This window comes from Pagrus pagrus, assembly GCF_965226575.1.
Source record: "Pagrus pagrus genome assembly, chromosome: 19".
NCBI lineage: Eukaryota > Metazoa > Chordata > Actinopteri > Spariformes > Sparidae > Pagrus > Pagrus pagrus.
Window position 1 is genome coordinate 24,295,676 of NC_140203.1, and position 19,087 is coordinate 24,314,762.

Genomic DNA, 19,087 nt, shown 5'->3' on the forward strand with positions numbered 1-19,087 from the left:
TGCTCAATTACCACCATAACTAAAATAAACCACAAAATTAGATCACATAAATATAAATATGAAATGTATTTATTTACATATTTATTTATTTATATATGTAATCAGGGGCAGGTTAACGCAGGCATGAGTACTGTATATAAAAATAACTAACTATATATACACCAAGCAGCCACAACATTAAAACCACAGGACACCCTCACAGGTCTAAGTCCATGTCTTCACAGGTCTAAGTCCATGTCTTGACAGGTCAGAGCTGTTTTGGCTGTACAAGGGGAACCTTCACAATATTAGGCAGGCGGTCATAATATTATGCCTGATCGGTGTATATAGCTGAATAAATGTGTGAATAAATGAATAACTAAATAGATGAATTAAGATAGGAATAAATAAATACAAATAGAATGTTTATAAATATGTATATAAATGGGTATAGACATACATACAAACATTTATATATTTGATATCTGATTATTTATTCATGTGAGAATAAAGCATCAAATTACATGATTCATTATTGATTCATTTATATAGGCATTTCATTTTTAAATGTAATGTTTATTAAAGCATTATTAAATGTCTAATGAATAGTGCTCTGGCCCTGGTAACCCTCCACATACACAGAGAGCAGAGAGCTGGAGCACCATTCGACCATTCAGCGGCCTTTCACAAAAGTTGTTGTTCTCTTGATTATGAACGTTGTCCTCTTTATCCCCTCATTAAATATTGTGCCTTTGAGCTCATGAGCAAATGTTTCGTGTCTCCTGATAAGAGGACATTTCTTCTCATGTTCATCTATTATTTCTGAAAAACAAAAAATGCAGGCGCTTCTCTCAGCAACAATGAAAAGGCGGAAAAACGAGCAATACCTGAACGTCACCAGCCAGTGGAACGTATGACGTAGGACGTACGGTGAAGAGACGTCAGGGACGTGATGAATACAGGGCGCCGTGCTGCTGGCGCTGAGTTTAAAGAGTCTGTAGCAGAGAGCAGTCGGCCCGGTGGTCTCGGTACAGCTCACTTCATATCATACACATTTGAACAGAACCGGAGGAGTTGGACACACTCAGGTACTGTCACTCATCTGTTATACTGTATTCACGTCACGTAGCTACACGAGCAAGTTAATGTTCAACGTGCCGTCCGTGTGAAAATGAGCCAACGCTGGCTGGAGAGACTCACATCTGTTGTGTTCTCGGTCGAGAAATGGCTCCTGTTTCTCTCAGACTCACTTTGAATCAAACTGCAGATGTGGAGACTTAATCTCCATCAGGTCTGAGTGTGAGTCGCTGCTGTGAGCCGGTTTACTTCAAACTGAAGCTCGTCTCGTCGATACCGCGCTTTCCACCGCAGCCAGGCCTCATGTCTGCGCCTCGTTCATGGATTAATGAACTGCAAAGTATAAACTGAATGTGAGAATAAAAAGCCAGACACACACCCACACACATATCTCCAGAAACAGAGGGGACAGAGTATTTGTTTGTTCTGTTGGAGTCAGAATTGGCGGTCACACCGCTGGTGGCTGCATCAATATGGCGGGCAGATCGAGGTTGTTCCCTGGAGGAAGCTAGGTAGCTAACGCATCTTTCTCTGAGACGCTGCTGCTAAAGGACAGGGTTAAGTGTCGGCTCACCTCGCCAACATTTTGATATGAAAGTGTTTGATCAGTTTGTTTTTCCACCAGCATGCCACTGCAAGAAATGCCCTGCCTGAGTCTTCAGGGCTCCATGCTGTCGCAGTCCAAGAGGACCAACAAACGCAAGTCAAAAGGCTGTCTGAGTGAGGGCCTGGACACTGAATGCACCCCAACAGAGCTCATCCAGCAGTGGTCACCGACCCACAAGCACCAGCGGCTCATCAGCAAGGGGAAAGAGAACGATGGCAACCAGTTTGTCCTGGCCAGGAGGTCGAGGAGGAAAAAAGAGTCTACATCAGGTAGGAAACAGTTTTCTGACCCCCTGTGAGCAGCCGCACTGTAGTGTGTGTGTGTGTGTGTGTGTGTGTGTGTGTACATATGATAACTGCCATATTCTGCTCTTTTCCATCATCATTTCCCTCAGCAGGCATTTCATGGGACCACCTGCCCGACGAGCTGCTTCTCAGGGTCCTCTTCTACCTCCCTCTGCAGGACCTCCTCAGGATGTCCACAGTCTGCAAGCGCTGGCATCGCTTAGCGTGAGTCTCCAACCACTACACTTCCTTACAGCTTCCAACGAGCAGTCTGCTCGACACATTGAGAATGCACATATTGATACTTAACAATGTGACCGGATCAAAGAGGGTTCACTCAGGGCTGGCTGTGTACTGCAGACTGTCTGAGACGTTGCGTCTGCCTGTGTGTCTGTTCCAGGTTCGACGAGTCTCTGTGGCGCAGTGTGGATCTGGAGGGGTTGACCCACATGGATCCAGCTCTGCAGCAGGTGCTGAAGACCGGAGTCAACAGGCTGCGCTGCCCTCGCTCCTTCGTGGAAGAACTGCATTTCACTGACACAGGGTGAGTCCAGCAGCTGGAGGGCTATTAATTCACAGAGGAAAATAGTCCCCAACCAATGCACCATTTCCTCCGTTTCAGTAAATGGCTGATCCCTTTTTTTTTTAAAACATGAAACACAAGGTAACTAGTTCAGACAGTCTGTTGCACATATAGACTGTGAGGTTTGAATTCAAATGGGTCATTACAATTTGAATATTAACTTTTCCTTAAACATTTGAATGACTGTTTGAATTTTGGATAAAAAGTGAGAGCCCTAATGGTCAAATAAGGAAATATTGAAGTGCTAATGTCCATCTGTTGTAGTTGCCACTTTATATATTTGTAAAGGTGTCAATTTATACATAAATGTCTGCCAGATGCGTGTAATGTAATGATTAACAGGACTTTTAATGCATGAACGAACACTACACACCGACTCAGTATGTTATTTATGTATTGATGCTGTTAAAAGTTTGGCACCGTAACCTCAGTGAGGCTGTCGCAGATCTAAACTTTGCTGCTGTCTCAGGTTACTTTCTTCCCTCTGAAATAGACATGTCTCAGCCATCTATTGAAAGAAGAAAATGAACTAACAAATCAGAAGTGATTGTGAAAAAACAAAAACATGTTGTCCGTTGTTCAGCCCACTGCAGATCGTTCAGCTGGATCTGTCCAGCTCCATCATCCCCACCTCGGCCCTGGAGAGCATCATCTGTCGCTGCAGGCTGCTGGAGAGTCTGAGCCTGGAGGGCCTGCAGCTCTCAGACACCATCATCAGGTACGTTTCAAACGTGTCACTCATTCAACCCCCTAGGAATCCTTTGTGATGTTGCTCATACCTCACTTACTTTTCTAGAATGACAGCGATTTATTAATTAATTATATTAATTTATATGACATAAAACAGAAAAGCAGCATCTCCTCACATTGTGGAAGCTGGAAACGGCTTAAGTTTTGCATTTTCTCTTGGAAAATGATTTTAATGATGAATCAATTATCAAAGTATAGACAGAGCTGGGTAGAGTAACCTAAAACTGTGCTCAAGTAAAAGTACCGTAACTTGTCAAACAGTTACTCAAGTAGAAGTAAAAGAAGTGAGAATCAGAATAACTATTTAGCAACGATACAAAAGCACTTAAAACGTTACTTTAGTGGTGAGTAAGACAACACAATAACAAATCATCTCCTGATTAATCAGCCACATGTACACCAGGACAATATTCAGTCTGTATCTCTCGAGTATGATCGCAAAATATTACATTATCATACACTATTACTCCTATTTTATATTATGATTTTGTAATAAATCAGCAGATCTTGTGTATAACAGACTGTCTGTTCTGTCAAAATGTAAATATAAAGAGTCCACATGTTGGTGTCCTTTAAAGTTCAGTTATTCCAGTACAGACGCTCGCTTCAATGACTTACTCAGGTGAATTAGGAGGTAATGTTGTGCCTGTGATGTTTCATCATGTGCTCACTTCTTCACTGAGACCTGAAGAAGACCACCTGTGGTTCATTATATTAGCCATGTCCACATTGGTGTTCATCATTTTGTCTCTACTTTTCTGTCTCTTTTCATCAGGTTACATCAATAAGCATGACTAGTCAAATGCACGGCACCAGGCGCTCACACTCCGTTAGCTTGAGGGCAGACAGCAGAACAGTAGCAGTAGTTATGAAGCATGATATACTGTGTGTATCTATAATCAAACGTATTACCACAACAGACACACTGCAACAGGTTTTCTGATGTTCTACTGACTGTGGTCAGGCATGGCTGTGGTCAGATGACGGAGCACCAGCAGACCTGGGACCAGCTGACCACCTGCCTCTTAACAGAGTGAACGCATAAACTAACAAACAGAAGCAGTGCTATAAAAAAAGGGGTGATAAATGTTTCCAAATGTGATGAAGTAAAAGATTTTCTCCCGAAATCTACTCAAGTAAGAGTGAAGAGTATTCTGCGTTAAAACTACTCAAAAAGTTACTCAAGTCTATGTAACAGAGTAAATGTAACTCGTTACTACTCTAAAGCTGTCAAAGCGTGTGTGTCTGTCCAGTTGGATGATATTTGACCGATGTTATTTCTGCCTCAGCGCTCTGTCCAAGAACCCAAACCTGCTGCAGCTCAACCTGAGTGGCTGCTCTGGCTTCTCTGCTCCAGTTCTGTCTGACATGCTCCAGTCCTGCTCCAGGTCAGCTCTTCTGTCCATTTCACCGCTTCAAATCCCGCTGTTGAAAAAATGACAACAGCTCGTCCTTCACCTCTGTCAGTGACTAACGCTGTGTGGGTTTTGTTTTTTTCCCTGTGCAGTATAGACCAGCTGAACATATCATGGTGTGACTTCAACAATAATCATGTGAAGAGTGTTGTTCATAATGTGAGCTCCGGTGTTACTCACCTCAACCTCAGCGGGTACAGAGAGGACCTCACGCTAGATGGTAAGTGAGGGATGTTGGTGCCGGATCAGCCATTATTCAGCGTGCCTCATATATTCATTCATATTGTTTTTATTTCAGAGCAGGTTGTTTCCTGTTTCTTCAAATGCAAATAGTTCTCACTGTGTACTTCAGTTGATGCTACACTAGATTGTTTTCCTCAAAATAGTCTGTACACTCGCTGACCTGTTTGTGTGCCTCTGTTCCACCAAAGTCTTTGTCCACATCAACAGGCGCAGTCCCACATTTTCATGTGTTACTGCAGGAGGTCATAGTTTCCTGTTGCAGCATAAAAATAAACTGCTTTAGAACCCAGAATTCATTGCAGATGACTCTGCAGACAGGGACCCAGAGCAGGCAGGGTTTTGAGTGTTTGGGGATGCATGAGTGGCCAATAAGCAATAAAATTAAATAATTGTTGTTGTTCCGAGAATGGAAATTGTCAATAATTAGGCCTGATAATGTGGAACATTAAACACAATGAGTCAAAGTGTTCTTCATTCTAGGGATGACTAAGGCTCTCCAAACATTGGTCTTCTATTAGACAAACATGTCAATTTAAAACAAAGTCCTCCACAACAAACAGATAATCTGTCACACGCCTGTACAGCGTATGTTGTGTCAAAGGCCCTGCAAACTTGACTTCTGATTAATGGAACGGTTTCACAAAGCATGCACATCTGAACATGTTAAACACTGGATGCTGCACAGAAGAAAAGGTAGAAATACAAAAATGGAAATGGATGACGCTCCCATGAACATATATTACCTCCATGTGTGACTTTGGGCTCAGGCCCTTCTTCAGACATGAAATAAGTGCAGAGATGCACCTTTACAAGTACCTGTGGAGCCAGCCCACCTGACAGCTCGTGAGACTACAAAAATACAAGAAATACATTATTCACAATGGACACTAAGTATAATTCATATGTACAGTATTATCTAAACCACCCACATTTACCATAACAGGAACATCGGGTAAAAAAAACAATCTTATCATGGCCCATTGAAGAGCTTTAATTACTAAGCTTTTGACGCACGATGCATTGAAAGTACAACGCTCAGCAGTTTACTTTAAATTAAAAAAAAAAAATGTTAGGGCCTCAAGGCTTTTTTTTTTTTTTTTTATTGATAGCAATCTGATATTTTTGCTCTCTTTATGAAGTTTCTTGAGTTGTGACATGCTGTCAGTCTTACTCTGAAATGACTGTACTGTGTGTTTTTACAGATGTGAAGGTGCTGGTGACGAGATGCCCAAATATTCAAACTCTAGATTTAAGGTAAGATTGTATTCCTCATGAACTGTTTGAAACAGGCTCTGATGGTAAACATTGACAAAGCAATGTCTACATTTGTCAACTTGAATGCTGTATCATGATCAGCATGTGGTAATGCTGATGTTGCTCTGTCTGCTGGATGTGTAAATAGGCACCTGTCTGCAAACACCTTTAACAACTTTACAAGGTGTGCCATGTGAGACGTTGTGTTTTCTGATTGTTCAGCAGCCACAAACTGGTCAGAGGATTTATGCATTAGACCTTTTTGTTAGAAACATTTAGGCTGATAAAAGGACACAACTCAACAATGGTTAAACATAGAGCATTACTTGTGCAAGTTTGAACGCAGGATCTTTTGTTTTTATTCACGTTAGTGTTTTTCTCACCTCAAACGGCCACATTACTTTACTGTACATTAGCCATAAGCTAGCGAGCAACAGCACACAGAGTGTGTATGTTTGAATTGAGGTGAAGCTCTGACTGAAGTCGGCGCTCGTTCATGAAGTTAAGTACATTTCCCCTCCAGCGCCAGTCAGCAGTCAACATTACAGAACATAAACACCCGACAATGGAGGTCACCTCCATGGATCACTGCTGCAGTCAGATTGATAAACAGGAGTGACGATAAATCCACTTTTTAATCCCAAAAGTTAAAAAGTCATCTCTGAGCTCTCCTGTTGGTAAACAGCTCCGGATCAGAGCAGAATCTGATGTGACTCGAGTGCACTTGAGTGCATAGAGGAATAAATAGCTAAACATGTTTTGTTTTGAGTGAGAGACCACCAGCAACAGAAACAACATTGCATGTTTTAAATTTCTCCATGACTGTCGTTCAGCATTCATTGAGATTACTCTGTGTTACAGTGACAGCACTCTGCTGATGGCCGACAGCTTCCCTGTCCTCAAACAACTGAAGCACCTGCGGCATCTGTCCCTGAGTCGCTGCTACCACATCCACCTCGCTGCTCTCACGTAAGTTCCCCTGCTGCTGTTCACTTCTGAGTGACTGAGTTTAGAAGTCAAAAACTGAAGGGGTGTTATCATTGCAGTGACCTGGGTAAGATGTTCCCCCTGCTGGGCCTGCTGGATGTGTTTGGCATCATACAGAACAGCCACCTGCCCTCTCTGAAGAAGGAGATGCCTCACGTCTCCATCAACTCCAGGCCCTTCTCCAGCATCGCCCGGCCCACGCCCACCAGCAGGCTCACCGGCTGCCTCAGCGACCGCACCATGTGGAACACGAAGTGTCGGCTGAGGTTCAAACTGTAACCAGGTTCCTAAGCTGAGTTTAGCTTCTGTTGCTGAGTATTTGATCCTGCAGTATTCTAACACTTCCAGGAAGTCGGCCCATTGTATTCGTGATGGAGCCATGTTTCAATGTTTGGTGCTGCTACAGAAGACGCTTTTAGTGTTGGCTGGCATTAACATTACTGAAGGTCACTTACCGGACCAAGCCTTTAAGTACTGTACATGCAAGCTCGTAGAGAAGTGTAAGACTTTTATTTAGGAGAGTCACATTTGGATGTCGAATCCAGTTCTTGTTGGAATGTGTTAACACAAAGTTTTAGTAGATTTCTGAATCTGTGTTTGGTTCAAATAATGTGCTAATTTAAAATATTTTGTAAGGGAAACCTGCTTTTTTTAAAAGGCTGGATTGATGTAGGATGTCTGTAAATATGTAGGGCAATTGATCCCTCAGACATTTTAATAATACTGATGTCAGAATTGTGCTGTTCTCAGCTGTAATGATGAGTTGTTTTGAATCAGCGAAGTGGTTTTAATGTAAAATGATGTGTAAACCAGCTGCACTGTCTGCAGTCTCCAGTGTCACTGTGTGCTGCTGGAGCGGTTTATCATTAATGTACAGCTGTTTTTACTATGAGCTCATTATGTCAGTGTTCGTGTGCTGTGTGTTTGGTGCTTTATTTACCATTTCAATTAAAAGTCATACAGACTGAACTGTAACTGAACATGACTTTTAACTTGTAAACTGTTCATCTGAGTCTGCAAAGTAAACCACTGAATACACAAACTGTCTGTTTGTTTTCATGGGTTTTAATTTAAGTCAACCTGAGATGAGAGGTGCGTTCAGAATCTGCTCGAAAAATGGCACGTTGTATAATTATCCTGAGCAGACCCAGCTGATTCAGATTTTTTGTATCTAGATGGACAAGTGTTTCAATAGTAACAGTGACTGAGGTGAGACGCATTTAGATCTGTGGGAAAGACATCAGTAGGACTGAAAACTGATCAACAGCACATTTTATGACCGATGCTCATGCATTAGTGCTCACTGAATGGTTTGAGTATGAAAATGGAATGAATCATATGCTTTGGTCCTCACAGTGACCAGATATCAACCCAGCTGAACATACATGGGAGATTTTGGGCCATGGTGTTGGGCAGTGCTCCACCACCATCATCAAAACACCAAGTGAAGGGAAATCTTTTGGAAAAATGTACATCCTTCCAATAGAGTGCCAGAGCCGTGCTGCCAGAACAGCGGCTTGTTGGTTTTTCCTTCATGTCACCAATGTGCACCAACACAACTGTGTAAACAAAGGTTGGGAAGTATTATCAGCTCACTTTATAGCAGGTGTCAGCAGTGGATCTGCAGTAGAATGGTCTCTGTTACTGATATAACAAGTGACATTATTAGACTGATGCTTCAGTGTGTAAGCAGCATTTTACTGTTAAAGCTACAGCTACTGTACACATGTATACTGTATAAACATCGGGGCGGGCCCCTCCAAAGGGTCACCAGATTAATCTGAGGGGTTGTCAGATTATTATTAGGAGAGGAAAAAAGAGAAGAGGAGAAGTTTAGAGGAGAAATGTTTCGGAGTGGAACAGCTCACAGACATGGGACACTTGACAACAGGCCCCAACTAGACTGTTTTTTTTGTAGGGGAGGATAAATGTTTGGGATCCACTGGTTTCATCTTCAACAGTTTGCTTTATTTTGTAAGTAGTGAAAAATCTTTATTTGTAAAGTAACTAGTACCTTTATCTGTCAAATGAATGTAGAGTACCTCCAACAGTACAGATAAGTTAATTGACTTAGTTTTACTTTCCATGGCTGCATTAAATCATACATTACAACAGAACCAAGAAATAGAAAAAGAAAGATAGGGAAAAGAACGAGTTTTGATATCACAAAAGGCATGATGGCTGCGCATCCATTCAAAAATAATCAAAATATATTTTTCTTTTAAATGGTGAATATCTCCCAGCACAGAAAGCAACATGATCAACAGTCATCTCAATACAATTACTATTAAAAAAAAAACAGAACTTGTGGATTGTAACAAGCTGTCATAGTACATGAATTTAAGTAACCAAAGCATGGGATTTATGTAAAGTCCAATTTAATCAAGTCGCTGTAACATCAACAAAGACTGTCGTCCCAGCGAGTCAGCATTAACACACCACCACCCTGAAACTGAAGCAGCCACCATGACTTTCATTATTTATACCTTTTTTTGTTAAAATGTCCTCTGTGCAAAGGGTTTACCCATTCACTCTATTACACCGTTGTATACATACAATGAAGGTGAATGGAATTTCATTTCAAAGATGTAATAGCAGCCTAACATGTTTTCAGGATCAGTGTGGAATTAAGTACTCTGGATATTAAATCTGACTACAAACATTGGAACTACTTTCCGTCAAAGAAAGTGTGCAAGAGACGTCTCACACCTGAGCAAAACCAGAACTAAATGACTAGATACTGGAGCCATCTAGGTTGGTATTTTGGGTGAACTGACCCCAAAGGTCAACCTTTGTAGTCTGCATTTAACCAAGCCTATGTATAAGGACTGTCTGCTGCGCAGTACCCTTTTTGGTGAGAGATACCAGAGAGAACATGCAAACTCTACACAAATCGGCCCTGCCCCAACCGGGAATCAGGCCAAGGACCTCCTCGCTGTAAGACGGCAGTGCTAACAGCTGTGCCACACTGCTGCCCACTCACACACATCCATTATCTATGGTGGGTCACGGGGCGCTCCCGTCTGACATTGGGCGACAGTTGGGGTACACCGCGACAGATCTCCAATTCATCACGAGGCTGACACGTTAAGACAGACAACCATTCACATTCACACATACTGGCAATTTATTGTCGCCAGGTACCCTGTTGGTCTTTGTAGTAAGACAGTGGAGTTGACAGTACATTAGTAATAAATGTGCGGTTTGTGTAGGTGACAAAGAGACAGTAATGACTCAAAATAAGCACACACAAGCTTTTTCTTTCATGTCTTTATCTGATTCAAAAACAAAACACTTCCTAACATACTGACACAATACTGTCATGAGAAAACCCGGTCTTTGGCACGCTGCAAGTTACAATGTCCTGATCATTTTGTAAGCTCAACTACAAACACAACACTTCTTGGCTCACAGTCCAGGGCAGGGAGGTGTTACAAGGTGCGCCAACAATGTTTGTCTAATCAAGTGGGAAGACAAGTGTCTACAAGATTTCAGATTTAAAATCATGACGACTACAGTGCGACTCTAATTTCAGCATCACACAACAGCATTGTTCGACCATTCAGTGTCGAGTGGCTCTGCTGGTCTGAAATCGTATGTTTGAGTCACTTTATATCAGATACAGTTTTAACTGTTCAGTTTTTGTTGTGGAAATATCAGGTGGTCTGCCTCAGGCACTTCTACAGCTCATTGTCCCACCCTGAGAGAGGTACAAGACAGACTTTTGACCTAAAACATGCCGCAACATACCCTTTAAGCATGGAGTTCTGTTTTTAGTGCACTTTATTTTTTACTCTCAAACTTAATAATTAGGGCCAGAGTGGCTCAAACAGCTAGAAAAAATATATGCTATGCTCCAAAAATATCTTTAGTCAACAAACAGCCACTGTGCTTTCAGTTCACCAAATACACTTTATATACTTTGAGCACATATCATTTGAAAAAGAGAAGTCTGCTGATACTTGATGTGTTTCTTGTTGTCTGCAGAGCTCATGAGATGTGCCACAGAGCTACACTGTTGTCCAAAACACTACTAAAACACATCATACACTGGCTTATATGTTCCTTCATTACCATGAACACACACACTGCAGTTTCTGTTGACTCAGTCCCACATACACTGACCTGCTGCTACAAGAACTCATAAGAACAGCAACTGTGGATTACTCTGCCACTTAAAATAGTCCCCAACAAATTCAATGTTTCCTTTTTTAAAAAAGGGAAACAATGGACTGATTGAAGTCAAAAAGTAAGTTGGACTAATTGGAATTTGTTAAAAAAAGAACAGAATAACTTCATTCTTATCCTTTAAAGTCATTAACCAATGGCTACTAGGGTGTGAAAGCACATCACAATCTTCTGTCCATTTGCATCATCATCAAGGCTAGGTATCAGTTTTATAAGGACCAACATCTAATCAGGAACAGATTACTATTCATTTTCTATTAGCATAAGCCCTCCTTACACCTGATCTGTCATCTCCTCCTCTGCCGACTGACTCACCTTTGTTTTAATGCAGTGAAAGATGGTGAATAATGTTATACTTAAACATCGTTTAACACAGTATCTACAAAGTGGATTATAGTCATTACAACCCAGCAGAGTCTAACTAGTTATAACCTGTGGATGGTGGGATGAAGATTAAAAAAGCAAAAGGAAAAAATGTCTGATTTCAAAATAATTCTGGAAAATCCACAATGCACACATTTAATAAAATAATAGTAACAATGATACCTTTTTTCCACAGGTATAAAAATATTCAACACTTGTGGAGACTAAAAGCTAAAAACTGGTTCTTCCCTTTGACCACATCCTTTTGAACTCTGGAGAGAAACCAGTTCAGTGTGGCGTGCTCTGGACTCATCTCAGTGTTCAAGGAGGACTGTGCGGAGCTGATCCTCATCACTCATGCTGATTGTAGCGATGGCACCGTCGTTGAATTCGAATGAAGTCCCACCGTCGACCACCATGCAGGCATCCCAACACCGTGAGCGGACACACACCCTGAAGCAGCAGAGACATGGAAACATTCAAACAGGTGCATCATTACAGCTTGTTCACAGTGTGAACTCTTATTCGGCTTCTGTTCTGAGACTGAGGAACATTCACTGACTTGCTGGCGAAGCCTCTCTGCCGACTGCTAGAGAACACTCTGTTGACGATGGGCTCCCTGATGCTGTACAGCAAACGTTTGTCGTCCGGACTGAACACCAGAGACTCGTTGTATTCATCAGTAACTGAACACAGACACAGTCATCATATAAAACACACTAGTCTGAAAATGTACAACAGCAAATACAGGAGGAGTACCTACTCACCTTTCTGAATGAAGCCCTGATTAAGTGGGATATCAAGACCTGATTGGGACATTCCTGAAGAAAGACGCATTGTTTGTCAATGAAGTCAGGTGATCTGGAGACAAACCTGCTTTACTTTAGATTTTAGTGTCAAAACCTGCACACACACGTACCAATTTTTAGAACCTCCTCTACAGCTTGTTCAGCAAGTTTGTTGATGTTGTATGACCTGCGGACACCAAGAGGGAAAACCATCAGAGAGCAGACGGGTGGATTACTACAGGAGTTAAAGCCATTCTGCTCATTTCAAACGTCACGCTTTTGTTTGGGGTGTCTATTAGAATAAGTTTACATACACATTTTCTTATACTATCCTATGCTGCAGCCCCTCTATTCACCCCGTCTGTATGGCCCCTTTTAGTGCCTGTCGCTTTAAAGGAACAGTTCACCCAAAAATGAAAATTCAGTCATTCAAATTTTAACTTAAAAAAGGGTGTAAATAACATCTTTTCAGATCAGTTTGTGATCTCAGGGCTTCTGCAGACTTTGATTACAGCAGACGAGCTGTATGGAGCCATTTTATGTTTTTTTGGTTGCTTTTTCCATTTTAAAACATGTCCCCAGCTACTTCAGTTGTTTAGGCGAGTAAATCTCGCAAGACTCTCCTCCACACTGACAGTCTGTACTGAAAGTCAGTTAACAACAAACTCTGCTGAGTGTCTCTGTTGTGTTTTGGTGTCGTTTATCTCCGTAGATTTATCTCTGCTTCTCTCCTCTGCTGTCTGTCTGTGCCACAATTTAACACACTCAGACTTTTATGCCTGACTCTAACAATAGCATAGCCAAAAGTGCAGAAAAAATATTTAAAATCGAAAACTGAATCAAATCCTGACCTTAATATCAATAGCCAAAGCATGGTATTGGAGAATGAAAAACAACATGGAAATCTTTCTTTCTACCATATGGGACATTTAACACAGAGGATATCCTATCACTATGTACTAGTGAGTCAGCACTGACACATACAGCAGCCCATACATGTCAGGCCAGAGAGGAAAACAGGGCTTCAGGGGAAATCAGGGGAAAATCTATCAGGCAGATAGGGATAGATGGATAGATACTTTATTGATCCCAATGGAAATTTAGACCCATGTATACCCATAGCCCACAACACTCGATGTGTAGATGTTAGATATGTCTGACATCTGATTATAAAAATGATTACTTGTCTAATGGCAGATAAGGCTTGTTCAGAAATATCAATGCTATGTTGTCAGTAATCAGAACAAAAGGATTGTTCCCTTCTGTTGAAATAAAAAATTTGGAGAAAATGACACAAATTTGAACCCTAAATACACAGTGGACGAGGATTAGGCAATGACACAGCGATTGTCAAGCTGAAAGAACAGTGTTAAATTTACCAGGCTTTGGATCCTGTTCCTGTGCAAATGCCGAGTCCTGAACTCTTCTGTTTTTCCCACGGGCCATCATCCACAGAGATCTCGTAGTAAGAAGCCCTATGAAGGGAGAGGTTAACATGGGGTTTGAAGGATTTTAACTTCACCCTGTGGTGGACAGAGATTCTCCAATGAGACAGAGAGACAAGCACGGTGGTGGTGAAGGGGCTGGGGATCAATGAGGGTTACAACATGTGCACAGACACAGGTCCATCATGTTAAGATGGAGTAACATGTATCAGTTCAGATGGCGGCGGTACCTGGAGGACAGAGATTCTCCGATGAAGATTTCATTGAGACTTCTGATGGGAAGGAGACTGGGCTTGGAGAAACTTTCATTTAGTGTTCCTGTCCCTGAGAAAAGGCGTGGGAGAACAAGAACAATATCTTACATGATCACCAAGCTCCTAATTAGAGGTGACAATCTACCCATCATCGTCAGTCTAACCCTAATCTACATATTTCATCTTGTGCAAAATCAAGTGAGTCAGACAGGAGGACACAGACGGACAGAAGGACAGGAGGACTGGGACAGGTACACATGGAGGGTGATGCAGTCGTACTCCGCTGGATGTCCATGGTGGTGATACGGTGAGCTTGGTTGTGCTGCTCCAGGCTCAGCTGCTGCTCGTGCAGGTCAACAGGGGTGGGATTGATACCTGTGCCCTCTAAGTGCAGACGGATCCTCTGACGCCACAGCCACCTGAACACAACACAGGAGAGGTGAGGGGACATGATCTGCTGTACACAGCATCATCAGGCATCAACTAAACCAGAGGACCATCTATTAAATATCATACTACAGTGGAAGCTGAAAGGTTCACAATTCATCATTTTATCACTTCATTTAAACGTCACTAAGTGTTAAACAAATGCTGCTCTAAGCACCATCTGGCACTTAATAAGACATCTGTTTAGCTTAGCTGCATTTTCAATTGACCAGACATTTTCTACCAGGCGTAACCCTAAAGCTGCATAAGTCAGTTTTTGGCCACAAGGGGGAAGAAGAACTCCATAACGAGCTGATAGACACACAGCCCTGACCTGTTGGCACCCAATATGGTTGTTATGTCTAACATATGGCAAAGCACGGCCTTCATACAGCTGCCTGTTGCAGCTGGACACATGGTTGGTGGGAGCGCAGCGACTGAATCAAACAGTAAGCATGCCATTGAACGAAAATAGTTTATTTAATAAACTGCTGTTCGTAGATTCAGGTGACTCAGTAATCTGATTCAAATGCCTTATTTGCTATAAAACTGTTTACAATTGCTTGACAGTCTTTGCTTCACTGGACTTGTGGTGACTTATAAATGAACTCATGAGTATATCATATTACTGATTACCCTGTATTTGCTTTGTTTTGAAAGATTTTTGAAACTGGCACAATTTAAGATGTTTAAAGATGTTCATTATAAAAAGCATTAGCAACACAACACAAAACAGCAAGTCTGTGTTGAGAATAGATTCGGTTGAAATGTGGTTAGGTTCAAACAATAACGACCTGCTCATGTTCACATACACTTAATAAAATGATGTTGAAAGCACAGTTCCCATCTAAACAACACAAAGTATTTAGGTGTTAACCTAAATGTTTTTTAGACCCAAAGAGAGAGAGAGAGAGTCGGTGCAGATCTAGACCTTCTGGAGGAATAAACACCCGAAGTCACAACAGATTCTGCTCTGATCTGGAGCCGTCCAGATGGTGTTTATCAATCTGACTGCAGCAGTGATCCGTGGAGGTGACCTCCAGTGTCAGGTGTTTATGTTCTGTAATGTTGTATGCTGACCGGAGCTGGAGGGGAAATGTACTTTACTTCATGAACATAACGTTACAGAGAGGAGACGGGAAAGAGAAGAGAGAGAACCAGAGTCTCTGCTGAGCGCTGAGTTCAGTCAGAGGTTGACGCTCAGTGCATGCCGTTGGGAGCTATCTTACAGCTAACGCACAGTGATCTGGCTGTTTGGGGCAAATAAAGACTTGCTTTATTGGTGGTAGATGCACCATTAAACATCCATCATCGCTGATGAAAAACTAGGGACCAAGTAATGTTTTAAATTTTTATACATATTATGTTTAGTCTTGTTCTCTGACTTCCTTCCTCACTCTCTAAATCTCTCCAGGAAGTTATAGCGACAGGCAACCAACTGAGACACACTGTTTTATTTTGAGTAAACTTTCGGATTTCTCTGGTTTGAAGATCGTTGGAAACATTCGGGAGAATGTAAGACACAACTCAACAAACACATATAACAACGGTCTAGACTGCATGTTTATCAGAGAGAAGTTGCAGCACGACAGCACTCAGATTGTTTGTGGGCCAATACACACCTGAACTCACCACGACAGAGTTTCTCCAGTGCCTCTGGGAAGGCATGAGTATACCGCACAGGCAGGCACAGATGACCTTCTGACCTTTGTTTTAAAAGAGAGAAACGAAAAGAACTCTGCTGAATATAAGAGGTCTGTTAAATAGCAACAGCACGACAATTTGGACTAACGTCCTAAGAGTTAGTGTTAGCTCTAATTGTTCTTTACACATTTAACAATCCAAGCTCTTCCCAAAAAGTGCTGTTCAGTGGTTTACCTCTCAGGGTCTGTGTTTACTCCAACAACTGGTTTGTCCTTGCTTAAAACCTTACTGGCAACAAGTAGCATTGTCCCATCACCTAACAAAACAAACTGCAGTTAGAGAACTTGTATTGTGTATCTGAAGCCTTTGTTCAGGTGACTTTTTGCCCTGTGTTGAATAAGTTAAAGTCCTGCCCATTCTGCGTAACATACCTGGACACAAAAGTTGGTGTTCAAGGAGGATTATTTTATTCAAAGTTCATTTATTCAAACAAATAGTAGATAAAATGACCATAAAAGCCAACTGTCCTGGAATTTATGAAATGTGTGACCAGATCACCATCACATTGTGCTAACAGCAACAGTCGCTTCCAGGTGGACATCTAGTGGTTGATTTGCATTGCGGAGATATGTGACATTGGCTAATTTGTTTATTTCTGACATCATTTTCAGCTGTAACATCAACAGTTAAAGAATTTATCTGTATACATCTACCTGATGTTTCTGCTGTTCTCATCACATGTACTGTGTTGTTTTGCTAGCATCTTTAATATTTACACAAAAGTAACATCTCAGACGAACTGCTAATATGGGTAAACTCTTTTCTCTACTAGAAGTACCTGGAAGTTGACACAAACAAACATTGTGGTTGGTTCTTTACCGTCACAGCAGCGGGAGTACAGAGAACAGTGAAACCAAATGATCTAAACTCTTACCTCCAGCAGAGATAATGGCATCTGCCCATCGCACTACTTCTTCATTATATTCTCCTCTCTTTACCACTCGTACATCGATGCCTTCTCTCCTGCACACACACAAATATAAAACAGTCTTTTACATGTACTGCCCCAGGTGCAAACAGATATTTGGCCGCAGGAATGTGGCTGTGTGTGTTCTTCCAGTGACAAGTCATCTTACCGCAGACTCTTCACAATATGTTCCACATTGTTAGTGTGGATGTTGTGTCTTTCCAGCAGGCCGCTGTAGCTGGAGCCCTTCATGGCGAGCTGCAAAACACAGACACAGTCAAACTCAAGAAAATGAGATCACATGTTGGTTTGGCTTGGGATGTCACAGGCATACCTGAGGGCAGTCCTTACCAGCTGTTTGAGGTCCTCCTCAGAGAGCCCTGCATACCGATAACGCTGCTGTTCAAACTCATATCGAGTGGTCTTTGTGACCACTGCTACCTTCTCCGGTTTGAATCCGGCCTTTGGCTGCGACGAGTTGTTGCATGTTGAAGTGTGGAGAGGTCGAAGGGAGTGTCCATACAGCAGGCTGACAGCTCGATTCCCGAAGCACACCAAGTTAACCAGTGAACGGCGAGGCATTCTTACAAGTGAACACACAACCATTGACTCAATCACATGTCCGGTTAGTTCATTAAGTGTTGAATAGGGCCCTGCTCGGTACTGCTGTTACTGGCTCACATACCGGTTCATGTGTCAGTCCTCTGGCCAGGTGTAGCTACTGTCCATTCACAGAAGTCTGGGAGTTAGGAAGTCAGACACACACCCAGCTGTCAGGGAAGGTCACCAGGTCCAGGTCCACTGAGCCCTTTCCGAGCTAGCCGTGAGGTGACCCGTTTATAACTTAGAGGTTTAACTTTCCACGTCCAGCGTGTCTTCAAAACAGCGAGAGCAACAGTTAGTTTAGCTCGCTATTTCACTGTTAGCTAGCTGTCCTGCTAACCGTATTTGGTAAGGTTTAAATCCAGAGTACGGTTACCAGCTGAGTTGTAAAGGCTAAAAGTAGCTAGCAGCTTGCTCACAAACCGCTGGCGTGTGCTCCTGAATGTCACAAACTCCAACTGTTGCTCTGACCAGTAACACACCACAGCTCCGTCACCGTCCGCAGGTCCGACAGGTGTCACAGCAGGTCACACACGGCAGGTTAACAATGACCAATACAACAGAGCAGCAGGCAGCGACACTGCACGTCCGGGCAACATGGCACGTATTCCGGTTGTACGTCTCGTTTCTACGTCGAGTTGGGTTTAATCTGATTGGCTACGTGGCTGTCAGTTCCAGCGGGGACTTTTTGTTTTGGCTCGTGTTCCTGATGCGTTCAGTGCCACGTGAAAGTCTGGAGAAATCATTACTACCAGAAAGTACTGTTCATCCCAGCAGTGGTTAATAAATGACCCCAAACATGTTTGAAAATGCGTCAGACACCTAAAATGTTCTTTTAGGAAACTGTTCAATCAGGCCAACATCTTCTTTAAGTTTCATTTACCAACATGAAGGTCTTAAAGCTGTTCCAAAGCCCTCAGCACACATCCAGAATACAATTCGGCTTGGGAAACACGTAAAGGAGCTGTCTGTAATTTAAATGAGCTGCCTGTAGTTTAAATGAGCTGTCTGTAGTTTAAAGGAGCACTCTGTAGTTTAAGTGAAGAAATATTAATGAGAGGATCTTCATTGTTTTTTTTCTGCCTCAACAAACTAAATAATCAAACGGTCTTTCTTTTTCATGACTGAATAAACAAACTGGCCTTAAAGGACAACACAATTTATACTGTTGTACTTTGTTTATATGTGGCAGACCCTGCCACCTTTCTAGCTTCAAACAGTATTCTGGGA

The 19,087-nt window shown here is 42.2% G+C and overlaps 2 protein-coding genes across 5 annotated transcripts; one reads left to right on the forward strand and one right to left on the reverse strand.

The window, feature by feature from the left end:
* The first annotated feature begins 940 nt into the window (after window positions 1-940).
* On the forward strand, window positions 941-8,221 carry skp2 (S-phase kinase-associated protein 2, E3 ubiquitin protein ligase). Of its 2 annotated transcripts, none has more exons than XM_084383147.1 (10): window positions 941-1,067; window positions 1,682-1,932; window positions 2,058-2,172; window positions 2,348-2,491; window positions 3,114-3,248; window positions 4,570-4,668; window positions 4,788-4,915; window positions 6,141-6,192; window positions 7,054-7,161; window positions 7,239-8,221. In XM_084383147.1, the coding sequence occupies exons 2-10, from the start codon at window positions 1,683-1,685 to the stop codon at window positions 7,456-7,458; spliced, it is 1,251 nt and encodes a 416-aa protein (XP_084239273.1). In that variant the 5' UTR covers window positions 941-1,067; window position 1,682; the 3' UTR covers window positions 7,459-8,221. The 2 variants fall into 2 exon arrangements, with proteins under 2 accessions (XP_084239273.1, XP_084239274.1); XM_084383148.1 differs by having other exon boundaries at window positions 2,061-2,172.
* Window positions 8,222-11,849: 3,628 nt separating this feature from the next.
* nadk2 (NAD kinase 2, mitochondrial) lies at window positions 11,850-18,472 on the reverse strand. 3 transcript variants are annotated; one of them, XM_084383268.1, is made up of 13 exons: window positions 17,940-18,472; window positions 17,606-17,837; window positions 17,424-17,512; window positions 17,222-17,310; window positions 16,522-16,603; window positions 16,266-16,349; window positions 14,497-14,636; window positions 14,194-14,287; window positions 13,898-14,041; window positions 12,650-12,705; window positions 12,498-12,551; window positions 12,293-12,416; window positions 11,850-12,183 (listed from the first exon to the last, which is right to left on the reverse strand). In XM_084383268.1, exons 1-13 carry the CDS (start codon window positions 17,945-17,947, stop codon window positions 12,045-12,047), a joined length of 1,335 nt encoding a protein of 444 aa, XP_084239394.1. In that variant the 5' UTR covers window positions 17,948-18,472; the 3' UTR covers window positions 11,850-12,044. The 3 variants fall into 3 exon arrangements, with proteins under 3 accessions (XP_084239394.1, XP_084239395.1, XP_084239393.1); XM_084383269.1 differs by having other exon boundaries at window positions 13,898-13,993; window positions 17,606-18,472; XM_084383267.1 differs by having other exon boundaries at window positions 17,606-18,472.
* Between the last annotated feature and the right edge of the window lie 615 nt (window positions 18,473-19,087).